Source organism: Cygnus atratus, chromosome 21 (assembly GCF_013377495.2).
Source record: "Cygnus atratus isolate AKBS03 ecotype Queensland, Australia chromosome 21, CAtr_DNAZoo_HiC_assembly, whole genome shotgun sequence".
NCBI lineage: Eukaryota > Metazoa > Chordata > Aves > Anseriformes > Anatidae > Cygnus > Cygnus atratus.
Window position 1 is genome coordinate 7,155,183 of NC_066382.1, and position 11,668 is coordinate 7,166,850.

An 11,668-nucleotide genomic window follows, 5' to 3' on the forward strand; every position below is an offset into this window, starting at 1 on the left:
CCGCCACCTCCCCGGCCCGCGGCCGCCTTTTTCGGCGTGTGTTGTTTTCATTTCAGTTAACTAATAAATTTGCTGTGGGAAATGAGGTGGAGTGTGACAAAACAGCGGGGATAACGGTGAGAGAAGCAGAGGAGAGCGCTCGGGGAGACGCTGAGGCGAGGGTGCCATTTTGGCCCCTTGGCACCCACCATTTTGCCCAGCCCAGTGCTGAGGCTTTGGCACCTTCTCTACCAAAAAAAAAAAAAAAAAAAAAAAAAATAAGGATGGGGATTCAGGACGAGGAGGGACGTGCTCGTCTTCCAATCCCCAAAAAGGGGGAACGGGGAGAGCTGGCCCGCCTTATCCCCTTGTGCCACAGCGCACGCCACACTCAACATGGCGCCTCCCCGCGCGCCGCCGCCACACCCAAGATGGCGGCCAGCCCCCTCCCCCCCCCTCAGGGTCGCGCTCTTTGGCGGCGCGGGCGGCTCCTTCCGCTTCCGGTGCGGGGCGGAAGTGCGCAGCGCCAAGATGGCGGCGGCCGTGGTGGGAGTCTCCTTGAGGCGCGGCGTCCCCGGGCGGCTCCTGCGGGCCGGGCCCAGGCTGGTGAGGGGCCGGGGCCGCCCCGGGGCTGCGGGGAGACGGGCGGAGGGGCCCGGCAGCGGGTGGGGGCCACGGGGTGCGGGGAGGGAGTGGGAGGGGCGGGGGGCGGGGCTGGGGGGAGCTGGAGGGGGCAGGAGGGGAGCAGAGGGGTCTGGGGGGGGCAGAAGGGGTCTGGGGAGGGGCAAGAGGGGGCACGGAGGGGGTTGCGGAGGGGTTTGGGGGGCCGGGAAGGGGGCGGAGGGATCTGGGGGGTTAGGAGGGAGGTAGAGGGGTCTGGGGGGGCAGGAGGGGACGCGGGAGGGTCTGGGGGGGGCAGAAGGGGGAGGAAGGAGGGATCTGGGGGAAAGTCGGGGGGCTGGAAGGGGGGGGGCGGATGCAGCGAAGGATGGGGACAGGGCTCGGGGCAGGTGGGAGTAGGGGAAGTGGGTCTGGGTGTGTGAGGGGTGCTGGGGAGGGCTGGGAAGGGGGCTGGGGAGGGTTCTAAGAGGGAGACAGGGGCTGAGGGATGCCGAGGGTCCAGGAGGGGATAGTAAAGGGGTGGGCACGGGGATAGGGGCAGTAAAGGTGCGGCCTGCGGGGTGAACTGGGGAGAGGGGAGCTGGGGCGGGGGGCCTGCAGGGGAGAGGAGCTCCTGGGGGAGCGCTGGGAGCAGGGGGCCCCGCGGTCCAGGGCAGGGGAGGGACAAGGCTGGGAGGTTCTCAGGGCAGCTGGGGGGCTGGCACAGCCCCCAGGGTCGCCCTTTAGTTTCGGGATCGTTCCCCCTGGTTCTTGTAAGAGGAGGGAACCCTAGGATAGAGGTGGCCGTGTGTGCCAAGGCGCGCCGCTCTGGCACGTCCTTGGGAGGGTTTCCAGCACGCGTGCCCGAATGCAAAGCCAGCGATGGGTCCCGCAGCTCTCGCCCCGAAGCGCACAGCCTCGAGACGTTTTGTTGCCGGCTGAAAGCCGCCCAGAAGGACTTAAGGGGCTCTCTGCTGCTGTTTACGTGCAGATCTGTCGGGGAGCCCAGACAGCTGCTGCGGCCGCGCCACGCGTCAAGAAGTTTTCCATCTACCGATGGGATCCCGACAAGCCTGGGGACAAGCCCCGCATGCAGACGTACGAAGTGGATTTGAATAAGTGAGTGCATCCCGTTAGGGAGAGGGCTGCTCAGCTTCCCCGGCAGGCAGGCGCGCTGGGGCCACGTGCGCACGCCCGTTATCTGACAGGCGATAACGCAGGGTTGCCGGAGAGGGCTCGGAGTTGACGGCTGAAGGTGTCAGAAGTCTCATTAGGCTTCGGGGATCGTTAAAACCACGTTAGAGCAGTCAGGGAGGCGACGCCTCGGCTGTGTTACGCAGCGCGGGAGAGGCCCGGTGTTATTCCTTAATAAATCAAATCTTCCTGTGACCAGGTGGGATTGCTGCCCCACCCCCACCCCAACCCCTTGGTGCCAGCTGTGACAAACAAAAGTGTCCCCTGAATGCCAGCATCTCAACCAAACGGCCAGCAATCAAACGGTCGCTTCGTTTTGTGACTCTTGGGAGATTTCACCTTTGTCCCTGACGGGCATTGAAGTCTTCAACGTGTTCGTGGCCCTAATGAGCTGTATTTATATGGTCAGTTTGGGGGCGTGTTCCAGAAGGAAGCAGTTTGAAGCGTAGCTCATAGTCCCAGACCTTGGAGATAAGGTGGGAGTTGTATTGTCTCCTCTCACTTAATTACTCCTAGCTGGCTGCTCGCGTTGAACTCCTAGCTTGCGCGCTCCGGTGTGGTTACACCACGAAAGCTCATGTTTCTCCATGATCCCACAGAAGGGTGCGGTCTGCCCTGTGCCGTAGAAACCTTTGCAGGGGCACACGCGCCTTGACTTCCTTCAGCTGCTGCCGCGCTCTTGCCAGGGGAATTCAGCTCAGGCCCTTTCTGAAGCGTTCAGGTACAGAGCCACGCGGCTCTGCTCGAGCACCACGTGACAGCGAAATTGAACTTTGCTGCTTCGACTTGCACCAGTTAATCATTTCTGGGTGTTGCCTGCCGTACGTAACGTTACAGAGGTTCTGTGTGCTTTTGCAAACAGGTGCAGCAGTGCCTCTTGTGACTAATGAGGACAGGCAGACTTGTCAAAACCTGACTTAAGAGGCGAGAAGGGGTAGAACCGCACGTTGTTTCCAGCTGTGCTGTCTGAACCCTCTCCAGCCGAGCCAAATCTTGTGGGCATCAGCGAAATAAATGGCTCCTGGCCCACTCTGACCCTGGGGTGAGCCGGTGTGCCGAGGCGGGTGGGTTACGCTGCTGATCAAGCGATGTCTATCTTGGTGCCTGGGATTGGCAAAACAAAGTGTGTGTTTAATCGTGTCTGAGATGAAAGTCCTTTTAGGTGCCTCCGAGTTGGTGCTGGAGATAAAGCAGTGAGGCTGGGGGAAATTACACAGGTTCACTGAGTTTGTTTTCTGCTGTAGATGTGGGCCCATGGTCCTCGATGCTCTGATCAAGATTAAAAACGAGTTGGACTCCACTCTGACCTTCCGCAGATCGTGTAGGGAAGGTAAGGAAGGTGTTTAAGACTGCTAACCTGCCTGCTTGTCGTCCAAATAAAAGCTAATGCTGACGGTGTGTGTGTAACCAGTGGGGAACTTCGGGGCAGACCGCAGCGTACCACTCTTCTCTCCCAGATGTTGCCCGTGAAATACCTCAGCGAATCAAGCAGTGAAGTCAGAGCTCGCCTTCGCAGGCTGTAATCACACAACGCCGAGCTACAAGCAGCGTGCTTAGACAGCCCCGGTCATTCCTGTTTCTGTCCTAATCTCGTTCATCTTGCTGCCCTCCAGTGAGAGGCTGCGCAGGGAGATGTAGCAAGAGAGGTTACGACAGCAGAATTGAGGGGAAAGAGGTGGCAAATGGGAGTGAAGTGTAAGGGGCTGCTTCGTGTGGTGCTACTGAGGAAATAAGTGGGGGTGTAACTGGAAGAGTGTGAGTGACTTCTAGGAATGGCTTCGGGAATCTTTTTTGGCCCTTTGACTAAGCTGAGCGATTGAGGAAAAGGCCATCTGGTGGTTTTCCACAGCAGAGTTCCCGGCTGCTTCTCAGGCAGGTACAAATCACCGTATTTGTTTAACTGCACTCAAACTCACCAGTCCGGGTGACGTTCCTCCCTGGGGGAAAAAAAATCCGACTTCATGGGTAACGTTGGTATGCTGAGCTTAAGATGGTGGTGGAAAGGCAGGGAGGATGCCTTTATGGAAGGACTTTTGATTTAATGGGGAGGGTTTGCAAGTACTGGAAATTTAGGCCTAATTTTCTGATGCCTACAGATGTCTTGACGCAGATCTAAGTGGAAAGCACACCTCAGTGCAGCCGTTTCCTGTAGGATCTGCATCGCAGGCAGAGGAATTTCATCCAGTGTGGTTGTTCTCAGTGCCTGATGTTTAGAGAGCAGACACAGTTCCTGGGCAGCTGGACATGATTGCACTGAATAGTTCTCTTTGAGAATCTGAAGACGGATTTTTCAAGCTGGGCTGGTTTGGTCTTCTCCTTTTCTGCCGTGCGGGGGAAAAAAAAATCTGATCACGTGTTTGCGGGCCCATGTCTGCAGTCTCCAGTTGTCTTGGTTCCATCTCAGGTGGACTGAGAAATACTTGTAACCGTTTCTCTTGTGGTGGGAACAGCCTCGTTCCGTTGCCAGTCTTTGCCTGGCAGTGAGGGCAAGGCTGCCAGTGCCCCGGGTGCCACAGGGGGCTGGCTCGCTCAGCGCGAGGAGCGGTGGCATTTCCTTGACTCACGTCAACTGATGCGTGTCAAATCCTCTGAAATTAGTTACGCCCTTCAGCGCCTGTTGTCTTTCGATGGCAATGTCTTAGGCATCGGTCTGATTTGGATGCCAGAGCTCGCTCCTGACCTGAGCAGGATCTGTGACAGTTCTGCAGTGTTTTTTCTTGTAAACCTTGCCCTTTCCTGGGGTACATCTGTTCCTTGTATTACCGAGAGATCACGAGCAGTGTCACTTAATCCATTTAAGCTATTTATATGCTGTTTGTTCTGTGAGTGTCTGTCCTCTCACCTTTAGGAGTTAATGAAAGCAGTGTATGGCACGACTACAGCCTGCTACAGAAAGCAACTTCTGCCGTGGGAGCTTATTTTTGTGCTCCTGACCTTTAGGGATGCTTTTGACCGTAACTGTAGGGCTGGTGGGGGCCGCATCTGCCTCCTGTGTTACAGTCCCAGCGTTAGCTGCCCCGCATCAGGCCCGCGTTTCGAACTTGGGAGCAAAGCTGAATGTTTTCCCCACCCGAAGCAGCACGCACAGCTGATGTGTGATGTGAAGTGATGAACTGTCTGAGCCACTTGGTTTGCTGTGAAAGGAAGTTCATCGCTGAGAATGTGTGTAGACGTTAATGAAAGCAACTCCAGCGTTTATTCTTTGTTTGAATAGCAACGTGTTTGGCTCAGTGGCAACTTCTGGCGTTTTCCTTGTCACGTACAGAGTTCCTTAACGAAAACAGAATGGAAGACAAGCCAGGGGCAAGTTTGGGGCCAAGAGGATCTTTCTCAAGTGGGATAAAAGAGTAAACATCTAATGCTTTGTTCTGTTCTCCCACTCAGGCATCTGTGGCTCTTGTGCTATGAACATTGCTGGTGGAAACACCCTGGCCTGCACCAAAAGAATTGACCCTGATCTCGGCAAGATCACTAAAATCTACCCTCTCCCCCACATGTATGTGGTGAAGGATCTCGTTCCGGTGAGTACCTGCCCTCTTCAGCTTGTGACCAAGAGTGACACCATCCCAGGCGGCGTGGGGTTCGGGTTGGATTAGGAGGGATAATGCTGGGAGATGGCAGCAAGATCACATCCCACAACTCACGTCTCAGCTCCTGCTGATGCTCCCTGGCTTGGGTGGGTCTGCTTACCAGTGGTGACTAAATCTCGCCTCGTTAGGAGGAACGCGGCAGGTTGAGGTACAAAACGCCTTCTGTTGGAATGATAGCAGATGTTCCGTCTCGCAGACATCAGTCCCACTTAATAAATGTGATCTTTTACCCTTTTGGCTTCTAGGACTTGAGTAACTTCTATGCACAGTATAAATCCATTGAGCCTTACCTGAAGAAGAAGGATGAGTCGAAACAGGGCAAGGAGCAGTACCTGCAGTCCATAGAAGACCGTCAGAAACTGGTTACCCTTCTTTTCTACCATTGAAATCCCTTCCAGATAAGAGCAGGGTTAAATGTTAACGTACAGTAGTTTCTAGTTCCTTTAATGACAAAGCTGTCTAGTACAAAGCCTGATGTGGGTGGAATGTGGTCCCTGAAATGCAGTGTCATGGCATGTCTGCATTGCTAGGGGTAACATTTGCTAATGAAATGCAGAACACAGTTGTGCTGAGGACTCTGACCTCATTTCCACTGCCTGTGCTGCGAAACTTGTGTGTTTGTAAAAACATTGTGAAGGGTAAGAGGCTTGTAATATTCCAGCGGAGATCAGACGCTGCAGCTTATGCCAGGATGTAGGCTGTCAAGCTCAGCACTGTCTGCGTTACCTAGCTGCAGCATGCTAAGCACTGCTGTCTTGTCATTACTTGCTGGGTTTTACAGCCCTGAAACTAATGGCAGGAGCTAAACCTGTTCGGATGTGGAGACACGCGTGTTGTTGGTGAGAGTCTCTGGATGTCTGTCCCGAGTGCTGCGTTATTTTCAGGAGTGTTCTGGGAACCTGGTGGCCTTGGTTCAAAGCTTCTGCACAAAGCTGAGGGGGGTCTGAGGAACCATCTGAAGAGGTGGGGGGGGAATAGCATTTTAAGAAGAGCTTGTAGCGCAGGTGAGTTATTGTCTGGATTTCCTTGGCTGCTGCAGTAAGTATTGTTAAATCAGCGATTTCTCTTTCGTCTCTGGCCTCTCTTGATGGATCCTTCGCTCGGCAGTTTGAAGCTCGGCCTGTCAACGCTCTGCTGTGATCACTGCTGCAGCGCTGTCACTGAGGAGGCTCAGAGTGGGCAGGCAGCGTAGATTTTGGCAAGTGGTAAAAGGGGTGAATATAGGCAACAGAGAGGAAGGTTGATTCAAGGGGATTTCATGGAAACACGTGAGCTGAACCCTAATTCTCTGCAGTGATCTTTAAAAGTTTCCCATTATGTGTGTTTGCTGTGAAGTTAGGATCCGATGAATGGACTTGTCATGTGCCCAGAATGTCAGCAGCACCATGCAGCTAGTGCTGTGAAGTCTTAGCAACAGGATTTTAGTTTCAAATAGCTTCTATCCAAGGGCAGCAGTTAGTTTTTCTGCACTGCTTCATAACGTTATCTGATGGCATGTGTAACGACTAAAGGGATTCTCCCACGCTTTTTATAAAGCAGCATCTTTGAAGTCATCTGCTCATTGAAGGAGAAATAAGCAAACCTACAAGTACCTGCAGGAGCTGTGTGCGAATCTTTCCCACCACTAGTAAAGTTGGTTTTTCTCATCACTTAAGTTTCTCTTGCTTTGGGAGCAGCGTGTGTGCTCAAGAAACTGTTGGACACAAAGGCAACCAAAAAACTCTCACCTTGTTCTTCAAATCATCAATCGTTTGCGATGTTACAATTAAAAATGAGACAAATTTAGAGCAAAAGGTAACTGTGACCTAACTAGTTTTGTCAAGTCCCGAAGTATACTGGAGCAGCCCTTACAATGCAGTAGATTTGCTACAAGTTCCCAGGAGCTTCTGGCGTTGTGTGTCTCTTTAAACTGAACTTGGTGAGACTCTTGTCCTAAAAACAACTTTCAGATACATAGTTTAAGCCAGACTGGACTCTTCTAGGTTGGGGAGTTGGTTGAGATAAGACTTTGGAGACTTTTCTGCCCAGTGGTACTTCCATGTACATCTACCTTTCGTTTCTTTAGTACACAAAACAAAAAGGCCTTCGGCGCTGTAGAAAGGACACGATGGCCAAAGTGATTGGGGATCTGTAAGTGATTGGGGATCCCCTCAACATACATGCTAGGTGATGAGCTCGTCACTTCTCCCCGGGCGGGTTTTGCTTGTGTAACATGGCCTTGAGTTGCTAATTGGTTGTGTGTGTGTTCTGTTCTTTGGCCGCTCATTGGGACGGGCTGGAAGCAAGGCAAATCAGTCGATTTTCACTTCTTTCCTCGATTTTTACTTTTTTGTCCGATTGTCACAAAACAAAACCAAAAAAAAAAAAACTCACACAGATTATTATAGGGGCCAAGGGTGGAGGATTGTGTGCCTCTTGTTTCAGAGGACCTGTGTGTAGGATTTGCTTTCTGCCAGCAGCAGTTCTTCAGCGTAAGGTTTTCCGAGTCGCAGGATTGCATTGGGCCGCTAGAGAGGAAAGTGGTGAGGGAAGCACGTGCTTGTGTAAATCCCCTCTTTAAAAACAAAAAAGGCTTCATCATGTTTTTTCTGGAGTGGCTTGACTGTGGTCTTCTGTCTGTGTGCAGGACGGACTCTACGAGTGCATCCTGTGTGCCTGCTGCAGCACCAGCTGTCCCAGTTACTGGTGGAACGGGGACAAGTACTTGGGTCCTGCGGTACTGATGCAGGTAAGGACAGAGCCTGTGTGTCCCATGGCACTGCTGAGGGACTCCTCATCTAAAAGCCCTACAAATACCTGCAAGCACAAGTGGGACAGCATGACGTAGTCCAGCTCTTGGACCAGAATTCCTGAGTTAGGTGTTGCTTTTAAAATACCACACTGATTGCTTCACCTTGAAGAATCATTTGGTGTGTCAAATGACACTGACTTTCAGGCCTATCGCTGGATGATTGACTCCAGAGATGACTACACAGAGGAACGCCTGGCACAACTTCAAGACCCGTTTTCTCTCTACCGTTGTCACACTATCATGAATTGCACAAGAACTTGCCCAAAGGTATGTGTTCTTCTAGCATATGTCTATTCGGGGATTGCTGGCTTATTTCCAAGCACCCTGTTTCAAACTGGTAGGAAAATGCCCACCTTTTGTTTCCCTTGAGCTCTCCTTGGCTTGTGTGTTTCTTTCGCCTTTTAAAACAGTGAGTTACCAGCAGTTGTGCTTGTGACAGTGACTGCACAAGAGGACGTGGCGAAGTTTGTGTTAGACTTCACAGGAACATCTCTTACCTGTGTTGCTGAGAAGCTCTCTGTTTCCAAGGTGTAGGGTTGTGACTGTAACATGATTGTGCAAGGGACACTGCCAGAAACGGTACAGGGAAGTTTGTCCCCTGTGTAGTCTGATCAGTGATGTTAGCCTTGCGAGGAATATGCTGAACCCCAGCACGGTGCTAGCTTACACACCAACAGCAGCAGCTGTTCCCTGATGTATTGTGCAACTTGCGTAATGCAGAAGATTATGGCAAGTTTTCAACGCCTTTGGGGGATGTGTTTTATGCTGACATCCTGCTGTAAGGGCACTTTCCAGAAAGTCTGTTCTGTCTGGTATTTCAGTTGAGAACTGAGCAGGCTTTCCCAAATCAGGGTATGCTTCTTCCTCATCTTGCAATGACTTTGGGCCTGTGGTTAGGCAGATAATCAAGTTTCATTTTCCTGCTAGCCATGTTGTATTCTAGTCAGATGTTGCTTGCACCTGATGGTAAAGCAAAATTCTTCTCAAGCTGTAAAGTAATATGAAGGCAAATGTTTGAGTGGATCACGGATGTGGAAAAATAAGGTGCTTGAGATCTGGACTGACAAGTGTTTGTCAGGAGCACTGCCTGCCACTTCTGTGTATTTAACTTGATTCACTGACTACAGATAATCCCCCTTTTGTCTAGGGTGGCTTATTGTGATCTGGTGTCAGCCGTAGTTCAGATAAAGGTGAAGGTTCAATCTGAAGATCTGGCTGTACCTAGTGTAGGGAAATAGCACAGTGGGGCTTGGTCTGTCAATTAAGAGATACGTGTATGGTTAATAACACGTTTCCCCTCACAAGCTGTAATCCTCGCTGTTGTCTCGATCAGCTCCGTAGGACTGCATGGTGAGCTATGCACCAGGGTAATTTCCTGTTCATGCTTTGTCTCATAGTGCTGCTGCTGTCCCTGCAACGATATAGCAGGGTGGTTGTGATCCCCCACTCTCGTTTTGGGATTAGGCATGCTTGGTTTGCTAGCACTGCCGCAGGATTAAGGGCCTCTGTGACATGACATATGTCCGTTTCACAGAAAAACCTTGTTTTGGAAGACATAGTTGCCTTTTGCACAAGGAACGTTTTCATCTTGTGATTTGGTATTCTTGCCCACTTCCCCTAGTGTCCTCAAATATACAGCTTTTTTTGTTTCAGGTCAGGAAAAAACACATTTCTTGTACCATCGCTGTCAAGCAGTTTTCTGCCTCCAGAAGTCATCCCATAATACCTTAGAAGTCTTGAATTCAGTCCTGCTTGAACTTCAGAGTTCCTATCAGTCAGCCACTTACTCTTCTCTCTGATCCTTGCAGTGCTGACTAAAACCAGTCCCCTATAGTCAAAAGAGCATTTTTCTTCAAGCGCCTCTGGCTCAGCCTCCAGGTAGAGGAGGAGTGCTCCAAGCTGTGTCCGCTCCCAGCTGGAGCAGTGCCAGTCTGACCCCGGGCTGGATGCTCTTCCCTTGTGCATCGAGGCTGGAGTGCAGCGAACCTGCATCAGCATGCCTTATCCCAGGGGGCTCCGCGTGCTGCAGTGCCCAGCCTGCCCTCGGTATCCTGTATGCTGCCAGCACTTGAAGTGCAATGCTGGGCTGGGCTCCAACTTTACAAAATGGGTGCTGAGCACCTCCTCGGCCAGCTGTTTTTATGAGTAGCAATGTATCTGTGAGTTTATGGTGATTTGGGTTGAGGCAAGGTGGGGGAGGATACTCTAACTTGCTGGTTTCTAAACTCACCAGAACTTTCTCTTTTTAGGGTTTGAACCCTGGCAAAGCAATTGCTGAGATCAAGAAGATGATGGCAACTTACAAAGAGAAGGCAGCCGCTGCATAATGCTGTTTCCTAACTGGAAGTGTAACACGGACATGCTTTACCTGAAAGTAATTTATACCTGGTTAAGCAAGAGAAGTCTCCAGTGGGAATTTTGATTTTTTTTTTTTTTCCATAGGCTTGCATGTACAATAAATACTGTAAAGAAGAAATAAGAGTTGCTGCTTTACTAACAATACTGAACCAATGCCTCTGCTTCTTGGGCAAGTGGGTAAGCTTGTCATTGAGAATCCCAGACCTTTCTGGTTTGCATTTCTGAGTGTATCAGAGGCTGGGGTCGCCTCTGAGGCTCTGCTGTGGGATGGGATTTAGAAAGTGGCCCCACAGCAGAGATAAATGGAGACATTTCTGTAGTCGGCTTCACGCTATATCTTCACAGTGAACAGAGTGTTCAGGGAGACCTGTAAGCAGTGAGCGTTGTGGTGATGAGCAAGGAGAAAACAAGGGCAGTGGCTGGGAACGGGGGGAGGTGTTGGAAGAATCTCACTCTGTTCTGAAGTCTCTACCTGGGCTCCTTGATATGGAGCAAAGCAAGGCCCTGGTGCTCAGAGGGTGCAGGTGTGTGGCAAAATACTGGTGGCAGTGGCAACTGCCACTGGTAAGGTCTTTGTGTCCTTCCTGAGATTCCTTACAGCAATGCTGTTGTGGGGGGGGAATCCCAGTGAAGTCACTGGAAATGAGCTGTCTTGACATGGCCCTGCTGAGAAGCTTATTTTTTTTTTATATCCTAAAATAGCTAAGATTTATCAGAGCATGAAATGGTGTTGATGCTTTCTCTTTCCTCTGCTTTAGCACAAGTGGTTTTAAGCTCCAGATTTCTCAGGCTTGAGATATCCACGGTATGGTGTTACTTCATGCAGCCTTTTGCAGTCTTAGTGCCGTGCACATTAGGGGAAAAAGAGTTTTTGAGTTGGATTTACCCTGATGTGGAGTGCCTGGTCCAGAGCCCCAGCTTTGCTAAACTTTGGTGAAAAGCCCTGCTGTTAACTTTCAGAGAAATGTTCTCTAAATCCCAACTGTGGGTAATCCTGACATCCTGATAAGAATATGATAGAGATTGGGAGGGGTGGTGAGACAGGAAGGGCTTTCTGTTTCACTGTTTAACAGATTTTTGCCTAGATGAGTAGTCTTCTAGAAATGTCATGATGGTGCACTGCTGCTGAGGCATGGTCTGGTAACAGCCAGTGGGC

At 51.2% G+C, this 11,668-nt stretch overlaps 1 protein-coding gene across 1 annotated transcript; it reads left to right on the forward strand.

Moving 5' to 3' along the window:
- The first annotated feature begins 467 nt into the window (after positions 1–467).
- SDHB (succinate dehydrogenase complex iron sulfur subunit B) lies at positions 468–10,633 on the forward strand. Its single transcript, XM_035567840.2, has 8 exons — positions 468–585; positions 1,571–1,698; positions 3,018–3,103; positions 5,158–5,294; positions 5,609–5,725; positions 7,990–8,091; positions 8,299–8,421; positions 10,404–10,633. Exons 1-8 carry the CDS (start codon positions 511–513, stop codon positions 10,479–10,481), a joined length of 846 nt encoding a protein of 281 aa, XP_035423733.1. The 5' UTR covers positions 468–510; the 3' UTR covers positions 10,482–10,633.
- Positions 10,634–11,668: the final 1,035 nt, after the last annotated feature.

Bases quoted from the DNA above. Each gene is read 5' to 3' on its own strand.
- SDHB (XM_035567840.2), top strand. From the start codon at position 511: ATGGCGGCGGCCGTGGTGGGAGTCTCCTTGAGGCGCGGCGTCCCCGGG. The intron at 3,104-5,157 runs GTAAGGAAGGTG...TCTCCCACTCAG, and splicing joins CCGCAGATCGTGTAGGGAAG to GCATCTGTGGCTCTTGTGCT. The intron at 5,726-7,989 runs GTTACCCTTCTT...GTCTGTGTGCAG, and splicing joins TAGAAGACCGTCAGAAACTG to GACGGACTCTACGAGTGCAT.